The sequence below is a fragment of the Gadus morhua genome, chromosome 1 (assembly GCF_902167405.1).
Source record: "Gadus morhua chromosome 1, gadMor3.0, whole genome shotgun sequence".
NCBI classification, from domain to species: Eukaryota; Metazoa; Chordata; class Actinopteri; order Gadiformes; family Gadidae; genus Gadus; species Gadus morhua.
Genome location: NC_044048.1, coordinates 27,981,141 through 28,002,670, shown reverse-complemented (window position 1 = coordinate 28,002,670; position 21,530 = coordinate 27,981,141). Strand labels below are relative to the sequence as shown.

At 44.6% G+C, this 21,530-nt stretch overlaps 2 protein-coding genes across 3 annotated transcripts in view; one reads left to right on the top strand and one right to left on the bottom strand.

Annotated features, from left to right (window-relative positions):
* Nucleotides 1–981: 981 nt before the first annotated feature.
* LOC115536564 (transmembrane protease serine 12) lies at nt 982–3,469 on the bottom strand. 2 transcript variants are annotated; one of them, XM_030348234.1, is made up of 5 exons: nt 3,201–3,469; nt 2,914–3,100; nt 1,811–2,088; nt 1,414–1,556; nt 982–1,323 (listed from the first exon to the last, which is right to left on the bottom strand). In XM_030348234.1, exons 1-5 carry the CDS (start codon nt 3,265–3,267, stop codon nt 1,084–1,086), a joined length of 915 nt encoding a protein of 304 aa, XP_030204094.1. In that variant the 5' UTR covers nt 3,268–3,469; the 3' UTR covers nt 982–1,083. The 2 variants fall into 2 exon arrangements, with proteins under 2 accessions (XP_030204094.1, XP_030204103.1); XM_030348243.1 differs by having other exon boundaries at nt 2,914–3,097.
* Nucleotides 3,470–4,959: 1,490 nt separating this feature from the next.
* scn8aa (sodium channel, voltage gated, type VIII, alpha subunit a) overlaps nt 4,960–21,530 on the top strand; it is a 49,935-nt gene continuing 33,364 nt past the window's right edge. Inside the window, 6 exon segments of the mRNA XM_030360788.1 lie at nt 4,960–5,073; nt 9,684–10,021; nt 16,118–16,236; nt 17,330–17,419; nt 17,684–17,812; nt 19,002–19,093. Coding sequence (XP_030216648.1) covers nt 9,743–10,021; nt 16,118–16,236; nt 17,330–17,419; nt 17,684–17,812; nt 19,002–19,093 — 709 coding nt within the window. The 5' untranslated portion in view covers nt 4,960–5,073; nt 9,684–9,742.

Sequence of the window (21,530 nt, the reverse complement as noted above, 5' to 3'; positions counted from 1 at the left end):
CATGCTCTTAATTATAGATTTAGAAGATGGAAGAGCTCCTCAGACCAGTGATACGTTTTCATCCGGTTGGATCGAGCCCACAAAGCTGGTGACATGAAGTAAGTGAATAATGAATTTATTTATTTATATATATCGATTTATTCAATCGACCATGTATATATAACTATCGAAACATTCTAACCAAAGATCAAACCATATTTATATTTATTTTCAAGTTGCTTAGTATTGCAACATATGATGTCGTTCTTTTCTCTGCTGACATGAAAAGCACCAAAAGCTGCGGTCAGGGCAGGAGCGTATCTCTTTTCCTCCGCCTGGAGACAGTAATGCGCGTTTTTTAAACAGTTATGGTTCCACAGTGATTACATCAGTTATTTTTCATTTTATCTTCACCTTGAGGCTTTATTATAGCTCCATTGAGGTGGATATGACTAATATATTCCGCAGTCGTTATGTGACTGAAGAACATATCTCACTTCACAGCTCGGCTTCAAAATTAGGTTTACATAAGGATAGGTTTGATGGCATTGATGAAAATCAAATTGAATCGTAAAATCGGTATTAAGTATCCTTATAAAACAAGGGTCTTTAAAAGTATTAATCTGTGAAGAACTAAATATGTAATCAAATGGAGGTTTATCATTGATAACTAAAGGAAACTTTTTTTGATCCCAAAGCGGTTATTCAAGATTCGTTGTGGCGGGTTATAAGTTATAACCATGTCTAAACATAATCTTAATGTCAAATAATATTTGTTTGGAAATAACTTAACATTTGTTAAGTTAATAAGCCACATGTAGTATACATTTTGAAATTGTTGGTGTAGTCATTCAAAACATTCACATAATGTCTACCGGTATATGTCTAAAACACTGAAGCATTCTGAAAACGATAAACTTTCTAAACAACAAAATGCTGTATGGATATATTTTCATATGGTTAACCCACTCTCACTGTTACTTGATGATACAAATGATCACATTTAATCCAGCTATGGTTGAGAACCTTTAATATATATATATATATTAATTAAACGCTCAGACGTTGGAGCCAAGTGGTTTGTAGGTGACATCTTCCTTCTCCTCAGACTAGCATCAAAATCGTGCCGAGGAGTGTGATGGAGGCAGCTGTTGCTAGGCGACGTGGCGGCGCAGAAGAGGCGTCTGCCTGGGTTCTCTCCAGCCAGGTGCTGAACCTGCTGGTCTGGGCGTACACCCCTGGTCGGTGAGGCAGGCCACACTTCTCCCCGAAGCTGGTCACCCCGGCCACGTAGAAGCTGTCCTCGTCTTCACTGTAGCACTGCAGAGGCCCACCGCTGTCCCCCTGGAAACAACCACCATACATAAAAGACCACCAACGTTATTGATTTTGATTCGAGGTTTTCCGCTCTCATTGGTCGGATGATGGGGTCACCTGACACGTATCCACAGCCCCTGCCTCTGACCCGGCACAGATCATGTTGTCTGAGATGACACCGTTGTACCAATCCGCCTGGTTACACCTTGAGGTGTGGATGATCTCCACCTCCGCCTCTTGCAGTCTGTCCACGCCCACACCTTCACAGACAACACCCGCCACAATATCACTGTTTCAAACTATTCTAGAAAAAAAAATACCCTAACCACTAGATTATCCTGCCCACTCCAATCAGAACCATTTAAAAACCAACATGAAACTTTTAAGGAGAGTCTCGGCTAAACAGAGAGAATCTCCGTTCTGCCCTACAGAAAACTGTGCACGTGCATTACAAGTTTTGCTTTTTTGGCCTCAGTGAGGTGGGCCTGGATCCTACATCCATCCTCACACCCACCATTATACGACACGCTCCCCCACCCCGTGACGAAGCAGAGGCTGAGGTTGAGCCCCAGCTCGTGGGTCAGGTTGTTGGGGGTGCAGACGGGCTGCACGTAGTCGTCAAAGGTCCAAGGAGAGGCCAGACGCACCAGGGCCACGTCGTTGTCGAACGTCGCCACGCTGAAACGCTCGTGCACTCTCAGTCTGTGCACGGACCGGCTCTGAGAGTGTTCTCCCGGCGTGGAGAGCACGTCTAATCCGGCCACCACCTTGAAGTATCTGTGGCTGGCAGTGCTAGAAAGAAAAGCGCATAGGCACAGGTTAAGGCCGCTGAAGGCATGGTTTATGATCTATAGTAAGAGTATAGTTTGTTAGACATGGCATGAACAGTCAGTCAGCTCTGAGAGAGTGAAACTGAATTTCTGTTTTGAGTTGAATGCGCCTTCCAATTACTTAAGACAGAGATTAGATTTAGGAGATCGCAACCATTTAGTTATTGTGTTAAGCTATTTAGTGTGTTAGTGTGTTTTGGTGGAACATATCCTCATTCTAATCTATGCCATTTTGTCATTGTTACTAAAATGAGATCATAATTTAAAGAAATCAAGAGTATGTCTATGTTTTTGCCACCGTCTGCAAACCAGTTTGTGGACGTTCCACTCTGCATCAAATGCAAAATCACAGTTGGTGTGGGTCATAACCATTGGGATAACACGTCCCTCCTTCTTCCTAGAACTTTTTTAATCTCAATGAGTTTTTAAAAAGAGCAAATTCAACCAATTTATTACAGTAATAAAAACAAATGTATGAATTATAAAGTCATTTCCGCCAAGTTGCTTCCACCAAAAGACCTTAAATTCTACCAACTGCACCTTGAAGGTGAGCCCCAGCTGTGTGGACGGAGATAGGGATAGATAACTGAGTTGTAGAGGCAGACACAGAATGGAGAAGGCAGGGTTTAGGCTATCTCCTTATATAATGTTTTAGTATAATCAGCACATGTGTTGAATTGTATATTGAGCAAATAGTCAGATCTATATAGAGCAAGGTGTGTTTATACCGTCAACTACAATACCATCTTAGAAATGTCGATCCACAATGTCAACAGACGTTACTTACGGGTAATTTCTGAAGCAGTGAGTTGCTGTGAGCACCCAGAGACTGTTGAGGATCGTTCCCCCACAGAGGTGCCTCGCCTTGATCTGGATGCTCACCAGCCAGGGCCAGGCCCCAATGGGGGCCTCCCGACCCCCAACGATGCGCGATCCACCCGGCCGGGCAACCAGGCTCCGCTTCCCACAGCCTGCTATATCAAATATTTAAAGATATACCAACGTCGATTATACCATTTGTTTTCAAGTGGGACAGTTGCGTGTTATCAGATTGTTAGCTATTTAATTGCCTACCGTGCGATGAAACTTTAGCAAATATAATGATCACACAAAGGATCTTCAGAAATGCCCTACAATCCATTTGCGTAGGTCTACTTTTTTTTTTCTTTTCTCAATCGTTGGATAAATACGTTCCGACCAGATTACCATTAATGGGAATTTGGCAACAGAACAGCACAATAACAAAGTTTGGGTCGAAATAAAGGAATACCGTACTTTACTTCAATCCAAAAATACCCCGTATACCCAGCCAACATTTTGACCATGTTGGGAGGTTGGAACGACGCGCATTGAATGCTTCGGCATGTTGCTACGATACGTTAACGTCGAAACGTTAACGCCGCCGCCATATTTGAGGCAAAGACTGCCTGGAAACAGTTGAAGTAAACTGAGAGCTTTTTTTGGGGGGATACAAATTTGGCTAGTATTACGTTTATTTTTCTCATCAGATCTCAATGAGTCGTTTTTCTATTCATATTCATGCAATTTTATATATTTTACATGAAATTAATGTTTTACTCACCATACTTTTACTCACAAACCCTTCAATAAAAACGACTCATTTAAATCTATTGAGAAATGTAAAAGTTATAACTAGTCAGTGCTTTTTATCCATAAAAGATAAATAAAGCTCCCTGTTTGCATGTATTTGATTTTACAGGCCAATCTTTGCCTCTAAAATATGTGTAGACGTTGAGTACAAACACTAATAAGTTCTCTTTGAAAATATGAATGGCTTTGTCGACGTCGGGGGCCAGGATCGATGACTGATGATAGTAGCCTCATATTATATCCACGACTGGATCTAAGGCTACAGTATTGTAAACGTGGCCCATGCCACTTGCTCTGATTAAAGTTATTCCCATCTAACAGTTGTTTGATGTATTTTATATATCTAAATCAGGCCTTTGGAAAAACGTCCAGCTATCAAGCCCCTGACTTTTCAAAACTGCTATATAATGTATATAAAAACTAAACATGTCTCTTTCAGCACTTCAGATAGACAAGTCAGCTCCCATCGTTCATCTCCAGGAGCTAGCTCTTCGGGCCGACTCATTGATGAACCCATCACTACTGGACTCCTCAAAGTACTTAAACTACTAAATGTACCCTAAAATGTATCTCAAGCAAGTTGTGTCTATTTAAGTCAAATCCTTGTATCTTCCTGTGTGTTTCAGTCCACCAACTCCCACAACTAGAATGACCTGGCAGGTGCAGTGCCGCCCTTCTCAGCACATACCTGAAGTTACTGCTCCGCAAATAGACCTATAGAACTGTGTTCCATATGAGGTAGAAATCAAGTAAATGGATGATGGAAATTGGCATTAATTTATTTATTTCGATTCAAATTCAAAATTTTGTGGGATATGACATATCAACAAATGTATATGATGATGCATTTGAACACGTAGACCACTAAATAGGCTATTATACTTTTCGTGAATTCGATCTGAAGTTTTTTGGTCACTGTAATTAATAGTGAAATTATTTGTTGTTACAGGAAGACTGTTAAGTTTAAAACCTCCACAGCGTTTCTCAGTCTGGACATGGAAAAACAAGGGTTTTATTAGGTTTACGTTGATTTAAGACTCCTCTGAAAATGTCCCTTTCACCAACAAAACATCCCATGATGCATTCTGATGCACAATACCTTTTCCTAACACGATTGCTCAAATTACCTGTGATTTTAAGAAACACACTTGGCGACACTCCCTTCGTGATTCTAAGAAACGCATTTGGCGACGCTCCCTTACATTTTGCTGAGAGTCATCAATTATGTAGGGGACGGATACCAGCAACAATATGGCGACAGCCGCAGTTTCTCCCCAATCTTTTCCACATCTGCAGTCCAACAACGCCTTTCTGGATTCTCTGTAACGGTGACAAAGTAAGTATTTTCTTTTTCTTTTACCCAAGGACGATTTTCCGTGAGGAAATATGTTTTTCCGTCGCATCAATATGCTTGCATAAATAAATGTCGCAGAGCTGGTCTTCATCTTCCAGGTGAATGGGAATAAGACTCCATGCGTGTCAAATATACATGGGCATTTTTTTTTGGCGTGTGGAGGTAAAAAAAATACCGATCGTTTTGGAACATGGTGTTCTGTTTATGTCTTTAGCTCAATTTAATCATCGTTTATACGGCATGAATTAGATATGGGGAAAGCAAATCCGAGGTGTGTGTAAACTGGATGGACAGATTCATTCAAAAAGGTAAGCGGGCCGGCGGCGAACATTCACGGTGAAATCTTAAGCTTTACAATGCCAGTTCATCAATCAATAATTTAATTCATCTTTTACATGATGTCCATACAGCTTGGAATATGTGACTGGTGTGTGAGTAGGCGATACCTCCATCATCGATATCATGTTCCTAAATGCTCTTATGGGTGTATCAGTCGATCACGGTCTCCGGTCACCTTTTTTTTTTTTACCTAATCGCTGTTATTTCGGGATAAGAGACGTTATTATTCGTGTTTCATGCCATCTCTCCCCGTACGGAGCAGCGTATTGATCGGGTGGTCGACGCGGACCCCGGGTGTGGTGCACGGCTCCCCACGCTATATGAAACGTAAAGAATAGAAGGGAGAAGACGTTCAACGACGTGCTCACGGAATGGCATTTCATTCAGGCTTGACGATCTATCGCAATATCAGACCATTGACTTAAATTCGTTCAGGTTAGAAAATCCCAGCAGGACATGTCCAACAGATTCCACCCACTGCAGCAAGCGATAATTCGGCCAGTTTGGTGTAAAGGGGCTTCTTATGTGCGCAATGCTGCGGCTTCATGTGGGGCTCCACCGGGCTGGTCGCTGGACAGAAACACCGTTCAGTGTAGGCTGTATGTCTATTAATAGAATGGGGTTCAGCGTGGTGTACTTATCGGGGAAAATAGCAAAACAATTCACCGTTCATCCATGGCGAATTAGAACGAGTGAACAATATGTGCGGCGATGTAAATAGTGAAGCCCGCATGGATACAGGCAGGCCTAGCCCTCGGTTATATGATAAGCTATAATAGGAGCATCGCATAGGCATCATCACCTATCGGTGAAGGGTATTGGCCTTGTCGGCGAGAAAGGACCGTGTCGAGCCTCCTAGGCCTGCACGACGCTAGGAACTCAAACGAAAGGCCTCTACAAGCTCATCCTGGAGCACGGATCACTGAGTGTTATCATGACCATTTAGGCCTGCTAAAAACCAAGGCAATGCGATTGTGTGAAATGGTTTCTTTCATTAGACGCTGCTTAGTGGGTAGTGTGTGTGTTTGTTTTTGTGTACGTGCGTGCGATCGAGTGCGTGCTTTTTTGTGTGTTTGTGTGCGTGCGTGCGTGCCTGGGTGGGTGTGTCTCTGTCTCTGTGTGTTTGCGTGTGTGTGTGTTTGCGTGCGTGCGTGCGTGCCTGGGTGGGTGTGTCTCTGTCTCTGTGTATTTGTGTGTGTGTGTCTGTGTGTGTGTGTGTGTGTGTGTGTGTGTGTGTGTGTGTGTGTGTGTGTGTGTGTGTGTGTGTGTGTGTGTGTGTGTGTGTGTGTGCTGTGTGCTGTCTGAGGCCGACGTGAGTGGGAATGTAATATTGGTTATTTGGTGTCATCTCAGTCAGAACTAGGTCGAGTGTTTGTGGTGTGGTGCTGAAACGGACAGCGCCCGTGAGCAGCAGAAGAAGCGCAGCTCCGAGGACCGGAACGTTCTGGAACGTTATAAACAGACGCTCGGGTACCCTCACATGGGAGGCTTGACTGTGTCCTGGGTTAGCCTTTTCATTGCATCCGTTTGGCTCTTATCGATTTTATCCATGAGAATCTATGAGATGGATATCCTCCCAGGTTACACAGACATTTGTCAGGATGTGAAAGGCAGGAAAGGCAGGAATCAGCCGGGGACGGCTGATTTTGCAAGATGTCAAAGTCGGTGTTTAGGTTGTTTATTCTGTTTTATTGAAATCCTTAGTCGATTTGGGCTTATAGAGCATTAGGTTTTGTTACTAGCCTAAACATCTATGGTATCAGAAGACTGTTAAAAATACAGCTGAATGAAGTATTCAGCTTGTGTATGACATTTAGTAGGCATCCCCATTCCCAGTGCCCTTTAAACAGACATGCCTTTTGTAACCGTGGTGGATGTTGTCATATCAACAAAATCTGTATTTATACAGAAGGACTTATTTCAATTATTGAAAGAGCGATATAATCAGGAAAAGCCTTTAAAGACATGGCTGCAACAATTCAGTGTTATTTTATTATCTTGTCTTATGGCCAATGAACAACAAGTATTACAAACCGACTGCTCCTGTTCACACGCACGCTGGAGTAGATTATCGCTATTTTATTATGATTACAACCAGTCACAGAGCCGCCCCGTTGCATTGCTCAGCAGAGTCAATACCTATCATTCATGTTTCCCTCATGCACGTCCACAATGTCTGTGTCAAGACACAGCAAGGCAGCTCAAAGGGCGCGAGAAAGCTGCCGCTGTTTCTTCGTCTTCATCGCTGTCACTAAGCACACGTGTTGTTGGATGAATCAGGATGAGTAAACAAATCGTAATGAGGATAACGGCTCTTTGGCTTGTTTGAATATTTTGCTGGACAACAAACGTACTGCTGTTGGCTAGACTGAAAAAATAGGACATTATGACGCTGACACTGTGCGCAAAAATGTTGGTTAGTTAGAGCTTTAATTCAACATGCTAAGCGTGAGGCTGATCTAAGTGTTGTTGAACCATTACAATACAGACTCTAATCTATAACTCTCTTCAATAAGCCCGTCCTTTGGACTTTTACAATGTTACAGTGTAATAAAAATACAATTATAATATGGTAACATGTATAAAGCATATTACATTTTTACTAATGTATGTACAAAAGCAAATCACTCTTACTTATTGTATTATTGCATCATATATTATATCCTTGCTCAGACCCAAAATATTGCTGTCCAGAGGCCATTTTGGATCTGACATTAAAGGGGTTGTGAACGTCCTTTTTATTCATATTTTAAATTGGCAATGTGTATTATATGATCTTGAACATTGTAATCTATGCAATGATATCGCTGTTACTGAAATAAGGCCACGGTCATTTTCCTGGATGGCGCTCCACACATTCACACACACCGTCCCTTGGTCGTGACCAAGGGACGGTGTGTGTGAATGTGTGGAGCGCCATCCAGGCCGCGCTGGTTAAGGGAGAGAGGGTTGAGCTTCCTGGGGCCGGTTGCACCAACTGGGCGTAACTAAGACTGGTCGTAACTGCTAAGTAGGTCTTAGTTACGACCTGGCGTTAGAATGGAACTAACGCCGGTTGCACCAACGGGACTTACGCCTGGTCTTAACTACGCCCCGTCTTAGCCATGCGCGGCCATGTGAATGTTCCATGGTATGCGCATATCACCGCGTTGCTAGGATACCTCGTGACAACAGCTGTTTACTATTTTACTTGACATGCTGTTGGACACCGAAATAAATAATTCATTCGTTCACTCATTGTCATTCATCAATTGTGTTAATGCCTAACAATAAAACACTGCAAACGAATATAATTAAAATATGTATTTGTAATGCCTGGTTTACGACGAGCAGGCATTTAGACGGGAATGGTTCTGTAGGAGAGATTTGATTAATGTGTCGGCCTATATAAAACATATAAACATAGTTAAAACAACATTCACAACTGATTATAAGTTGAGAACAGTCTAATCGGCCAGCGATATCTTCCCGACAGGCAGTCGATCTGTGAACACTGATCATATCGCCGGCTGTGCTTTGAAATGCAGTTTAGCGAAGCGTTGCAAGGATGGTGGTAAAGCTGCATTGGATTGGCTGTAATTGCTATAGAAACAGCCTGGAGTTTCAACTCTACACCTGCCCCTGACCAGGCGTAGGATTTACGCCTGGTCTTAGTGAAAAGAACGCTAAGCCCAGTTGGTGCAACCGGCGTAACGGTTAGGTTGGACTTAGAACGCCAAGTTACGACCAGGCGTAGTTACGACCAGGCTTACGCCCAGTTGGTGCAACCGGCCCCTGGACCCTTAACGTCATGGTGTGTGCTGATCGCCGTCTGGCCAGCGGTTGAATTGGATGTTGGTGTCCAAAAGACGATGACGCTTCTTTGACACTGATAGTGCAGCGCTACCTAGGTGGGGGATTTCATGCACGTCGCTCGTTATAACGCTCATACACAACGACTGTAGTAAAAAACAATCACAAAGTCACCATGGGTTTCGTAACTATGAGGATAACACCCCCCCCCCCCCCTCCTTCCAAAGACTCTCAGCCCAAAACGTTGTTTTTTAAATCTAATATTGTTCTAGATAGGAACTTTGTTCATCCCTTGGGAAGTTTCCCTCTGGAGGGTTCTAATTCGAGCTTTAAATGAAGGTTCACCACACTTTAGGCATCCTGGTCTTCCAGCTGGCCTCTGCTCTACTGTTCAACATGAGTGCACGTGTTATCTCTTCTCATCATCCTCCTCTCTCTCCCTCCTCCTCCTCCTCCCCCAGAGCAGCCGCCCGGCGGATGGTTCAGACCCCAAGGACCCAAGTAGCTACAGGATGAAAACATGGCCGCACCCCTTCTCGCACCCCCAGGCCCTAACAGCATCAAGGAGTTCACTTTGGAGTCTCTGGCGAACCTCGAGCTGCGCTTCAAGGATGCGAAGAACAAGAAGCCTCCCCGGCAGGACAGCAGTTACCGCGACGATGACGACGAGAACAAGCCCAAGCCCAACAGCGACCTGGAGGCCGGGAAGAGCCTGCCCTTCATCTACGGGGAGATCCCCAAAGGGCTGGTGGCGGTACCCCTGGAGGACCTTGACCCCTTCTACGCGGCCACTCAGAAAGTGAGTCGCCCTTCCTCCCCCTTTGTCTCTCTCGCACGGCTGGGCACCCTGTGTTTGGTTTGCAGTGCACAGTGTTTTTCATGGTGAAGCAGTCTGCCGCCCGTCCTTTTGAATCCCAATACATATTCCTGAGTACATTCATTCTTATCAATTGATCTCTATTTCTCTCTCTCTCTCTCTCTCTGCAATTGGGGTTCATAAATTAGTAATGACATTATTATCAACATGATTTGTGAATGAATTGTACAAAGCACAACGAAGCCGTCAAAGGCGAGATCATCATCATAATCACACCATGGCTTGAGTCGGTTGCAAATCCGGCAGGTAGGCTGAGCGCGTCGTTTCATCGAATTCTTTGCTGAGGTGGTGTAACGTCATTATGTTTTCTTCCTTGAGGGGCCTATGGGGAGCTGGGTTGTACCCATGTTGTTGCGTAGGTTGCTCCATGTCTCTGTGGCTCCTGGGCTTTTGGGGGAAAGGTCATGGCTGGTAACCATTGAAAGACGGTGGTTCCACATGAAGGGTTTTTTCTAATTGTTCAGGACTTAATTTGCCAGGGAAAGATAAAGGGCAGTGGAGAGAGTTTGCTGTGGTAGTCTTTAAGGACTGGGCGCTGTCTTCCCCGCTGGGCTTGTCCAGACTGAAGCTCGGGCTTACTGCTTTGTCACAATGACCTCGACACGGTGGATCAAGTCAAAGCACTGGTGGGTTGATCTGAACGGGTTGGATATAATACAGAAGACATGCATGTTCTGCAAATAGGAGGTCAGACAACAGCATTGCGGCGTTGCCGTATGAATATTGTATGATCTTAGCATTTTTCCTGATGAAGAACACTCCATTTAGGTTGATTCGCTGAGATGTTTCCTTGTTTTTCTGAAAGACTACACTAACTATGGAAGCAAGTCACCGCCTTAATGTTTTCAATTATATTAATGTATGGAAATGTAAACACCATTGAATTCATTCAACATTGAAACATAATACTTTGAAAACAAGGTCAGCTCTCTTTTGAAATTCATATTTGGCATTTCTAGTCGAATATACACTTTTCAGTGTTTCAAGATATAAAATTTCAAGATATTTGAATTACGATCTGCATTAATCGTATTTAAGTGGACCAGAAATTCAAGTAGCAAAGTGAAGTAGCAGGCATTCCAAGGACAGGCATGAGCAATCAAGACTAAATTGAATAGAGACTGCTGTCATCATAGCTGTTAGGAGGATTTCTGAACCCCTGAAAACCCCTTTGCTTATTGTTCTCTGAGTTACTCATAACATAACTGACACAAACCCCACAATTTACCGAAACCCTGTGTTCTCCCTGTTGGCCATCGTTGGTTTTAATTCTCCAGCTGTTTTCTTTGATCACATGACTGACAGACCACGCTGTGATAGGCTTGCAGTCAGGTTATCCATTTGGAACTTTTGAACATTTTAAACAAGTCACAAACCCCGTCACATACATTATTTAACTTAAAACAATGTTCCTGCCAAAATAGTGGCCAGTTGTTTTGCTAATTCTGCTATTTGTATTCTTACTTCTAGGATAAGATAGTGTAAGTGTTTGACAACATCAGTGTTATCGATCTGGTAATATGACTCTATTTTGGATCGATTCCATTTTTAAATGTCCACCTTTAAATAAAATTAGCTCCCCTCCCCCCTCCCTCCCCTATTTATGGACTACTAAGTCGGTAAATAAAGAGCACAAGAAAATGGCACCTTGGCAAGCTCTGTGAAGATCATCTGAGGGTGTGTGTGTGTGTGTGTGTGTGTGTGTACGCATATGTGTACACATCTTCTGCTCAGTGCATCTGTTCCATCCATGTACACGTTCTCCTCTCGCCTTGAGAGCGTGCACGTGAAGCCGTTATGTAACCCCTCCACCAGAGCAGCGCACGGGGAGGAAGGGGATTGCTGGTGTTGTCACAGACAACACCCTTCATTGCGTCCTCCTAATAAACGCTCTTGCCTGCTGTTTGTTTCCCTGCCTTGTATACGTCTATTTATACAGTTTATTTACCCGCTGTCTCACCCAGTCTGTGACCCCTGCTTCTTCAACAGTCAACCCAGCCAATCGGCCCCCTGCGTCAGGCGAAGCTGTAGTTACAGCCCTGGAACTACTGCTAATATTCATGTGCTAGCATCCATCCGTGTGTGTGTGTTAGTGTGTGCGACTGCGTGTTCATGCGTGTGAGTGTGTGTGTGGCAGTGGTGACTCCTCAAGAGCTGCCACCGTGCCGTCAGGCCAGGTAGCGACCTTGAATGGAAAGAGGGTGATTCTCTCCCCCTCTTTTTCTCTCTCGTTCTGTTTCTCTCTCTGTCTCTTTATCACATGCTTTCTTTTTTTTGTCTGTCCCTCTGTCTTTCCTCTTTCCCTTTATCTGTGTCTCTTTCTCTCTATCTCTCTCGCTCTCCTTCTCTCCCTCCCTCTCCCTCCCTCTCTCCCCTCCCCGTTAACATCTCTGTCGCTGAATGCCAGGCCTGCCGCGCCTAGACTCTGGTGTCTGAGCTTTTTGCTTCCTCCCGGTTTGGGGGGGGGGGGGGGGAGGGGAGAGAAACAGAAGGGTGTCTGTGTGTGTGCGTGTGTAGAGGGGTGAGGAGGGGGAGCGACGGTATTGGATAGTCTTCCATTCCTCCGGGCCACCGTGCCTCCTGACAGCTCTGGGTGATGAATCAGGCGCTGGCTCTTCTCCTCTTCTCTCTGAGAGGGTGCCAGGCACTGAGGGACACGGCTGGCCATATTGTTGGGGACGAAATTAGAAATCCGCCCCCTCCTCCTCCACCCTTCCTCCACCCTTATTCAGCCCAGGCGGGGGTAGGGGGAGGGGAGGGACTGGGCTGGGTCGCAGCGGTGATCAGGGTGGCTGTGCTCGGCTATGATGGGATCGGCAGGTGAAGGGCGTTGTTGAACCCACCCAGTGGGTCCTGCTGGGGAGACGGGGAGGGACAGAGAGAGCAGGAGGGAGAGAGAGAAGGAGGGAGAGAGAGAAGGAGGGAGAGAGAGAGAGAGAGAGAGAGGGAGAGAGAGATAGAGGGAGAGGGGGGAGGGAGAGAGAAAGAGAGAGAGAGTTATGAGGTGTGGACGGGGGAGAATGAAAAGGCGTGTGCAGGGATGTATAATTTACATTTTGTTGTGTAGACAAGCGTGCGTTGTCTGCCAGGCTGCTCCGCTCCTCCTCTGCGTCTGGTGCTAGTCGGTGGCTTTTATACTATACATACACAAGCACGGACAAAGCCCACATCTCACAGATGTCTCTCAGTGTGCACCTGCTCCACAACGCTGATCAATGGGATAATAGTGGACAAGCCGGGGCGGAGATAGCGCCACTGGAGGAATAGAGGAAGGAAGTGCATGAAGCGCGCTACGGTGTGGGGGGGTGTTGTGGTGTGTGTGTGTGGGGTGGGAGGGGGGGGGGGGGGGGGGGGGCACGGATGCAGAGGATGCAGAAACCTCTGGCTGAGGGCTGGATCTTGAGCTCGACTTTCGCTCTCTTTCGTTCTCTCGATCTATTCTTTCTTCTTCCGCCCATCCCCTCCCCCTCCCCCTTCCTCCCTCGCTCTCCCTCTCCCACTCAGCCCCGCTCAGCTCCCTGCTTCAACCTCTCTCTCTCTCTCCTCTCTCTCTCTCTCTCTCTCTCTCTCTCTCTTCTCTCTCTCTCTCTCTCTCTCTCTCTCTCTCTCTCTCTCCTCTCTCTCTCTCTCTCTCTCTCTCTCTCCTCTCTCTCTTCAGTCTGCTGCCTCTTCTGTAGCTGCTGCCATCCTGCATGTCTGCCTGCCTCTCTCTCTTTCTAACTCTCTCTCTCTCTCTCTCCTCTCTCTCTCTCTCTCTCTCTCTCTCTCTCTCTCTCTCTCTCATTCTCTCTCTCTCTCTCTCTCTCTCTCTCTCTCTCTCTCTCTCTCTCTCTCTCTCTCTCTCTCTCTCTCTCTCTCTCTCTCTCCTCTCTCTCTCTCTCTCGCCCTCTCTCTCCCTCTCTCTCTCTCTCATTCCTGCCGTCCTCTCCTCTCCTCTCCTCTCCTCTCTGCTCAGCTGTGGATTATGAAATTTTCAGTAGCTTTGCAGCAGTTTAGTCATGCGTTACTGAGAAGTACTCCTACATACATGGCATTCTCCTGCATGTGTGTTGGAGACGCTTAGAGGCGGAGAAAGGAAGAGCCAAGGACAGAAAGAGATGAAAACAAACAAAGCATTTGTATCCGTGTGTTCATATTACAGATCGCATTCTTACTAGCGTTCTGTAATATTGCTGCGTGTGTGTGTTGCCGGGCATGTATGTTGTAGTTTGCCACACGGTGCATGCGTTTGTGTGTTGCCGGCCATGTATGTGGTGGATTGCCACACGGTGTGTCTGTGTGTGTGTGTGTGTGTGTGTGTGTGTGTGTGTGTGTGTGTGTCTGTGCGTGTGTGTGTGGGTGTGTGTGTGTGTGTGGTGGGTTTGGTGGTGGTGTGGTTACATATGCATGTAGCACTCGCAAACCGAAGCTTCATTCAACCGAAATGTCCTGGCATGCTTGGCTTCTCCATATGGCCACTGGGGCGGTTCCAAGCCCTGCCATGCCATGGTGCTGTAGTGCTGGTGACAGCGTGTGTTTGGACACACACACACATGCACACACACACACACACACACACACACACACACACACACACACATGCACATACTCACACACACACAAACACACATGGTACGACAGCCAAGCTTAGGGACCTGCTCCCGTGACCCGTAATATAGACAAGTAGGACAGGGCTTTATCAGATCGTCTGAGCATGACTAACCCATTGCTACTCAACCGGCCTAATGCGAGCGGGCCGTGAGTTTCACTCAAATGAACGTCAAAGCGGGCGGTGGTCATGTGATCTGAGTGTGTGTCAGGGTTGCTAAGCGGCGTGTTTTATTTGGACGGTGTCTCCTGCAAGGAATGCTTTCGTTGACTGGGTTGGGCTGGATTTGGTGGTTTGGTTTGTATCTGTAGATGAGGCTACAGCAGGTGTTCTGCCTCTGCCTGTCTCCTTTGTAGTCACTCCTCATTCATTCCTTGCTGTTATTAAAACCCCCTTTCATTTCCTCTCATGTACTCCGTCTGCCTGCGTCCATCATTTTTGGTCTTCCTCCACCATATTTTTCGCTCTCTCCTTCTCGCACGCTCTTTCCCTCTTTCGCTCTCTCTCCCTCGTTGGCACGCCTTGTCATTTAGTTTATCTTTATGGCTCTTAGCAATGTGGTTTTTCCCATCCTTTTTCTCTACCTCTTTCTCTCTGCTCCCCCCCCCCCTTCTCTCTCTCTGTGTTTGGAGTCCAGGGCTATCAGCTTTAACTGTTGGGTGGAAGGGTTCTCGGGAGCTTAATGCAGGGGCCAGGAAGGGGAGCCTTGTTAAAAGCACAAGGCTATATCACTTTTGCAAATGCACAGGGAGCATCATTAATCATTCATTCCGATGGCCATGTTTTATTTAAACAATGATGAGGTTTTCTACTGGAAGAGGTATGCAGCTAGACTATCTTGGGGAGCACCCCCCCCCCCCCCCTCAGAAGAACCAGCACCACACATGAGAGGCAGATAGAGGGCAGGCACAGAGCAAACTTCCAAAACATGTTCACGGGGCCATCTTAAATGCACCAGTCACACCCGATGAAGTGTCTAAAAACATGTGTGATTGGTTAACAAGGAAACATGAAACATTGTCCAAGATTGGTTCGTAGCTGCTTCACCGTGGAAAAGAGTGTTTGTTCGTTGTTCTTCGATTTCTTTGTACTTCTTTCGGTTCTTCTGCAAATTTCTGCGTTTAAAAATGTGTAATATATATAAGTGTTTATATTCACTTTTTCAGTGTTTTACGAACGTTTATGCAAAGAATGTTATTGAACTTTAGTACAGAAAACAACATATTATGTTATAATATACTATAACGTATAAATTGTTTGTCGTTTTAAATGATTGGCATATATTATTAGCATATATATATTGTCTAAAAAACAAGATACAGTGTTACGTAACATTAAACCTAGCAGTGCTTGTATTTAACGATCTACCCTCTCTCTCCTCTCTCCTCTTCTCCTCCTCCCTCCTTCCTCCTCTGCTCTTTTCTCCCCAGACGTTTATAGTGCTAAACCGAGGGAAGACCATCTTCCGGTTTAGTGCCAACCCTGCCTTGTACTTCATAAGTCCTTTAAATTTTGCTAGGCGAATGTCTATTAAAATTTTGATACACTCATATCCTTTTCAAAAAGCCCTCTTTGACCGAGACCGACTCACCAGCTGTTACCAGTGATAACCCTGCAGATTATTTATGATTATAGATGATCATATGGCCCTGCTGCTGTCCTAGCTACTCAAAGTCAGCCGTGTTTGATGTTTATACGTGTTTGAATACATAGGATATTGACGGGTTTTACGCAACGTGTTACGCGAAGTGTTTCCTGTCAGGGCAGTCGCCTGAAAGCCGCCATCGACACGATTGCAGATTGCTCAGGCGTGGTGAATTAATTCATACTTAACAGATTGGATCACAGTGACTGATATAGCCATGATGCTAGGCTAAAACCCCGGCCTTCCTCAAAGAGCACAGCGGGTAAACACGGGTCTGGTTTGGATTCTGGCGTCACAAGACAACGCACAGAGAAGCCTGGAACCGTTCATTTAATCAGAGAACGATTTCAATTAGATGCACTAAAAGAGATAGATGAATGAACCACTGGGGAGTGATCTGAGGAGGTACTCCCGTGAAGTGTTGACCCGTTGATTGACACAACGCAGAACGTGACATTTAAGCGTTTACACAGCGAAGCTCCTCTTTATAACTCTCCTCCATTCTTAGCTCTGTAGCCATTATGCTGTTATTGGTATCAGGATGAGATGTTAAACAGAAGTGCATCCTGACCCTGGACCCCTACTGTCCGCAAAACCCCCCGACCCCTCAGAGGACCTTCGCCTGCCCAAAGTAGACACTTTTGCATCGAAAAGGCTGTCAGAATGTGCCATGGTTTTCACAGCACTAAGAGTAGAACTGCAAACAGTTCCGCTTAATATATATACTGTTAAAATATTTAACCGGTTAAATAATGGCCTTCGTGTGGCGGCGTTCGACGCGGCCTACAGCCACGTGTTTTAAGTGCTGCCAGTGGGCGTTTCCGTCATCAAATATGACATGCTATCAGCTAGCCACTGGTAAACACAACATGGTACTCTATAGGTGCTGTAGGGAGAAGCAATGGTGGAGTGTATGGGATGAGTGTCAGTATGAATAGACAGTGATGGAGTAAATGTCATCGCCATTTCCGTGTTTTTCCCTTAACTGCCTCCTCACCCTTTTCAGCATGATCATTATGTGTACTATTCTGACCAACTGTATATTCATGACCTTTAGTGACCCTCCCGAGTGGTCAAAACAAGTAGAGTAAGTACACACTTTATATATATTTATCATTATGCAGCGCACACTGATTATTTCTTCCTCACTTTGACATGATGGGTTGAACCCTTGCATTTGCCAGAAGTTATTATGAGATTGATATTATTAGATTGAGCTAATGCACACTTTTATCTGACTAGTGCGTTTGACCTCCCATTTTTTGGGAGTTTCTGCCAACTAATGAGGGAAGGAAGAAGCTTTTATCCGGCATGGCGTCGGTCTGATTCTGTCTATGCTCTCCTCTTTCAGGTACACATTCACTGGAATTTATACGTTTGAGTCCCTTGTAAAAATCTGCGCGCGAGGATTCTGTATAGACGGTTTCACGTTCCTCAGAGACCCGTGGAACTGGTTGGATTTCATGGTCATTTCTATGGCGTAAGTATTTCTCTCCTTTCTCTTTGTCTTTATTTCTTTCTATTGTCTTTCTTTCTTTCGCCCTCTCACTCTTCCTATTTCCTTTGTATTTGCTTTCCTTTTTCTCCGATTTTTTCTTTCTTTGCTTATTATTTTTTTCCTTCCTTTCTTCCTTTCTTTCTATTTTTCGGTTTTCTCTTTGTATTTTTTCTTTCCTTCTATTGTCTTTATATATTTCTTTCCTGATATTGTTTTTGTGTCTTTCATCCTTCTTTATTGTCTTTATATATTTTCTTTCCTTCTATTGTCTTTATATATTTCTTTCCTTTTATTGTCTTTTTTATTTGTGTTGTCTTTGGATCTATCCTTCTGTCTCTCCTCCTTTTCTTTCTTTTTCTCTATTGAGCTCTATATCCTTCTCTGTCTATTTAGGTGTAAAACATCTCTCTTTCTCTCTCTGTCTATTAATCGGGTACCCCTCTGGTCTCCCTTTGGGATACATAATGTCCCCCAGCCCAGTGACCAGTGTACCTGATCTCTCTCTAATTCCTGCCTATTCTCTCCTCCTTCTTCCTCTCTCTCTCTCTCTCTCTGTTCGAGACCGCAAGAACCAATTTCAAGCTCAGTATCTCCTGTTAGTTAAAGCTGCTGTAAGCAGGGATTTAATTGTATTGACCATAAAGTATCAAGAAAGTTAGCAGACTCAGCAAAGTTTTACCACTAACATCTGTTTATTTCATCCTGTTTCTTTTCCTATTTACATGGAGAGCTAACATGCAATCTTAGGCCCAAAAATGATGCGCTGTATGCTTATTAGCGTTACTCTTTTCTGTTTTTTAGCCCTGCGTGTGAATAACGAGTTGTTGTAACTTTGGTTTTGACCCCGCAGGTATATAACAGAGTTTGTAAACCTAGGCAATGTCTCAGCTCTGCGCACGTTCAGGGTGTTGAGGGCATTGAAAACTATTTCTGTTATTCCAGGTAAGACAGGACGGTGGGGGGGTGTTTGGGGGGCCGGGTTGCTGTTGGGTGTGCGTCTCTTTCCTTTCCTCTCTCTCTTCTTCTTCTCCCCCCCCCCCCCCCCCCCCCCCTTCCTCAGTGGACAGGCTCTGTGAGTGGTGTCATTCTTCCTGGTCCGGTGGTGTCGTGCTCTTGCGTGTGTGGTTTTTGTCATTGGTGTTTTGTTGTGTGATCCTTCCCCTATTTTCAGATATATAACAGAGTTTGTGGACCTGGGCAATGTATCTGCGCTGAGAACATTCAGAGTTCTCCGAGCATTGAAAACTATCTCTGTCATACCAGGTGAGATTCAGTTTAAACACTAAGGCTGATCCTCTCACCCTTTATTTTTTTCTACTCACTATTATGATTCTTATTAATATAATTTAAGCTACTAAAAAATAATTGGAAAACAAACCATTTTTTGATTTATTTTTCCTCCGAAATTATCAAAAATGGTACTAATACATTTTTGATAGGCTTTGCAGTCTACTCCAGGGCCCCTTCAGTGTGTGTGCACTCTCTCCTCTCCCAGCAGTGCTCTGATAACCAGTTTGGTTTCCTTGTTCCTCTTTAGCAGAAGCTCAGAAGCACTCACCGCAGGTTTTTAAATAAGTTAGCACTTTAGCCTAACAGAGCAGCGCTATGGACTGATTGAAGGCTAAATTGTTAGGTCATTCTGAATGGCGTTGGCTCTAAAGCACAAGGACTATTTCAGCCCATTTGTTACGATATGGAAATGTCATAAAAGTTATGAAAACGCTAAAGAATTCAGATTCTGTGATTGGATTGAAAACAAAGTTGCCGTTAACAGCAGCTTTTGTTTTCTCTCAAAAAAAGTGACACATTTGAGGAGCTTCAGTAGTTAGCTGTGAAATTCAACATGCATTCCCAATCCTAAAGAGAGGAACCCACGTAGACGTCAGCGATGAGATGAGAAATGGCATAGCGTTTAGAGAGAGACCCTACCAAATATACCTCTTTATTTATGCATGAAGACTGCCAAGCCTAGTTTGTGAACATACTTCTTATGCTGCATGATGCTTTTGAATCACTTGCTTTTACGATATTAGCCTACTAAGAGCTTGGCTGACAATGGCATTGGAAGTTTCAGTTGCCCTTTTTTTTTTAGTTTATTAACTTTTCTTTCTTACGAAAAAAAAAGACATAGTTGCCCCTCACATTCTAGAGGTTGGGAATGTTGACGGGCGGCACGGACATTGGAACTTCTTGTAGTGACACTAACCATAACATCTAATCTATCCCGTGATAGAGCGCTTACATTCTGAAACAACATCTTCATTGGAAAATCCAAGGAAAAGACTCTGTGTTCTCAGCAATGAACGTATACAAATTCCAGTTGTAAACCTCTAAATGGCCGTTTTCCAAACTTTCCGTATGCTTATTCCCTGCTGAACCCTGCTGAGAATCAATGGTCATTTAATCGAATGCCCCATATAACAGCCCTTATTTATTACGGGTTGAACAATTTTTTCCCAAATAAGTCCCTTAATTGAATCCATTGTTTCAAATCAGTCAATGGCTTGTTATTGACCATATCCACATTTGAGAGTATATGTGTGCCATTCAATTGGAATCCCTGAGTCGATGCCACCCAAAACATAGCTTAACGTTCCCCGAGACCCAACATTTGAATGAGACTGAGAAGGAACCAGTTTCCTGGCTCCGTGTTTGAGTTCCACTTGGGGCCCAACGAGTGGTGCCAGAAGATGCCTTTCCAGAAGGTAAACCCAGTTTTGTCCTCAGTAACCCGGCGGGTGGTGGTGAGCTACAGCAGGGTGTGGGGTGGAGGTGGGAGACGGGGCGGCCGGGGAGACAGCGCTTTCTGTTTTAAACGAGAGACCATGTACCTGAACAGTTCAAGAAGGTGCCTCACACCGGCACCGGCATTGAATTGCTCCCCCTTTTTCAGCCTTGGAGTTTAAATGATCTGCATGTGGTTTCTGGCCCCGCCCACCCCTCGTCCCCCTCCTCCTCCTCTTCCTCCTCTTCCTCTTCCACCTCCCCCCCCTGCATGGCCCCTCCTTGTGCTGCTGTGCTCTTTTCTTATGGATTTTCTCTCACTCTACAGAGTCTTCCCCCTCATCCTGCCCGAATTTAACTAACTAACTAACTAACTAACTAACTAACTAACTAAAAATGCATTGAAATGTGTTGGGTTTTGGCTTCGTTTGGTGTTTGTCTTGCTGAGGTGCTCTGCCCCTGGGATGGCATTATGATGAGAGGGAAGGCTCTTCAGTATTATCTGTTTGTTTGGTTCCTAACAACGATGTTTTGTACGTGTATGTGTTGTTATTTTGTTCTGTATATCAGATATATATCAAATGTATGTATCACGTTTTTAAAAACGCTCCATTTAACATATAATTTACATTTACAACATTACACATGTTCACATTGAAATGAAAGGGGAAACGCATACACACAACACATCTTTACACCTCATGTTAGACAGAGTAGCATCGTTTACCTTGTAAACCAATCTACCCCCGTTTCTTGTCTACCTACCCTTGTACTTATACATAGTCTCCACTATATATTTCCCCACTATAACATCACCAATAACATCAGAATTATCCTTGCACAATTAGACAGCCCCCAAACATACAGAAATTAGACACTTCAGTGGCTTTGGCAGCACCATCTTTCATGGCTTTTGTGTGTGAATGTGTCTATATGTGTGTGTGTGTGTGTGTGTGTCTGTGTGTGGGATTGGGTG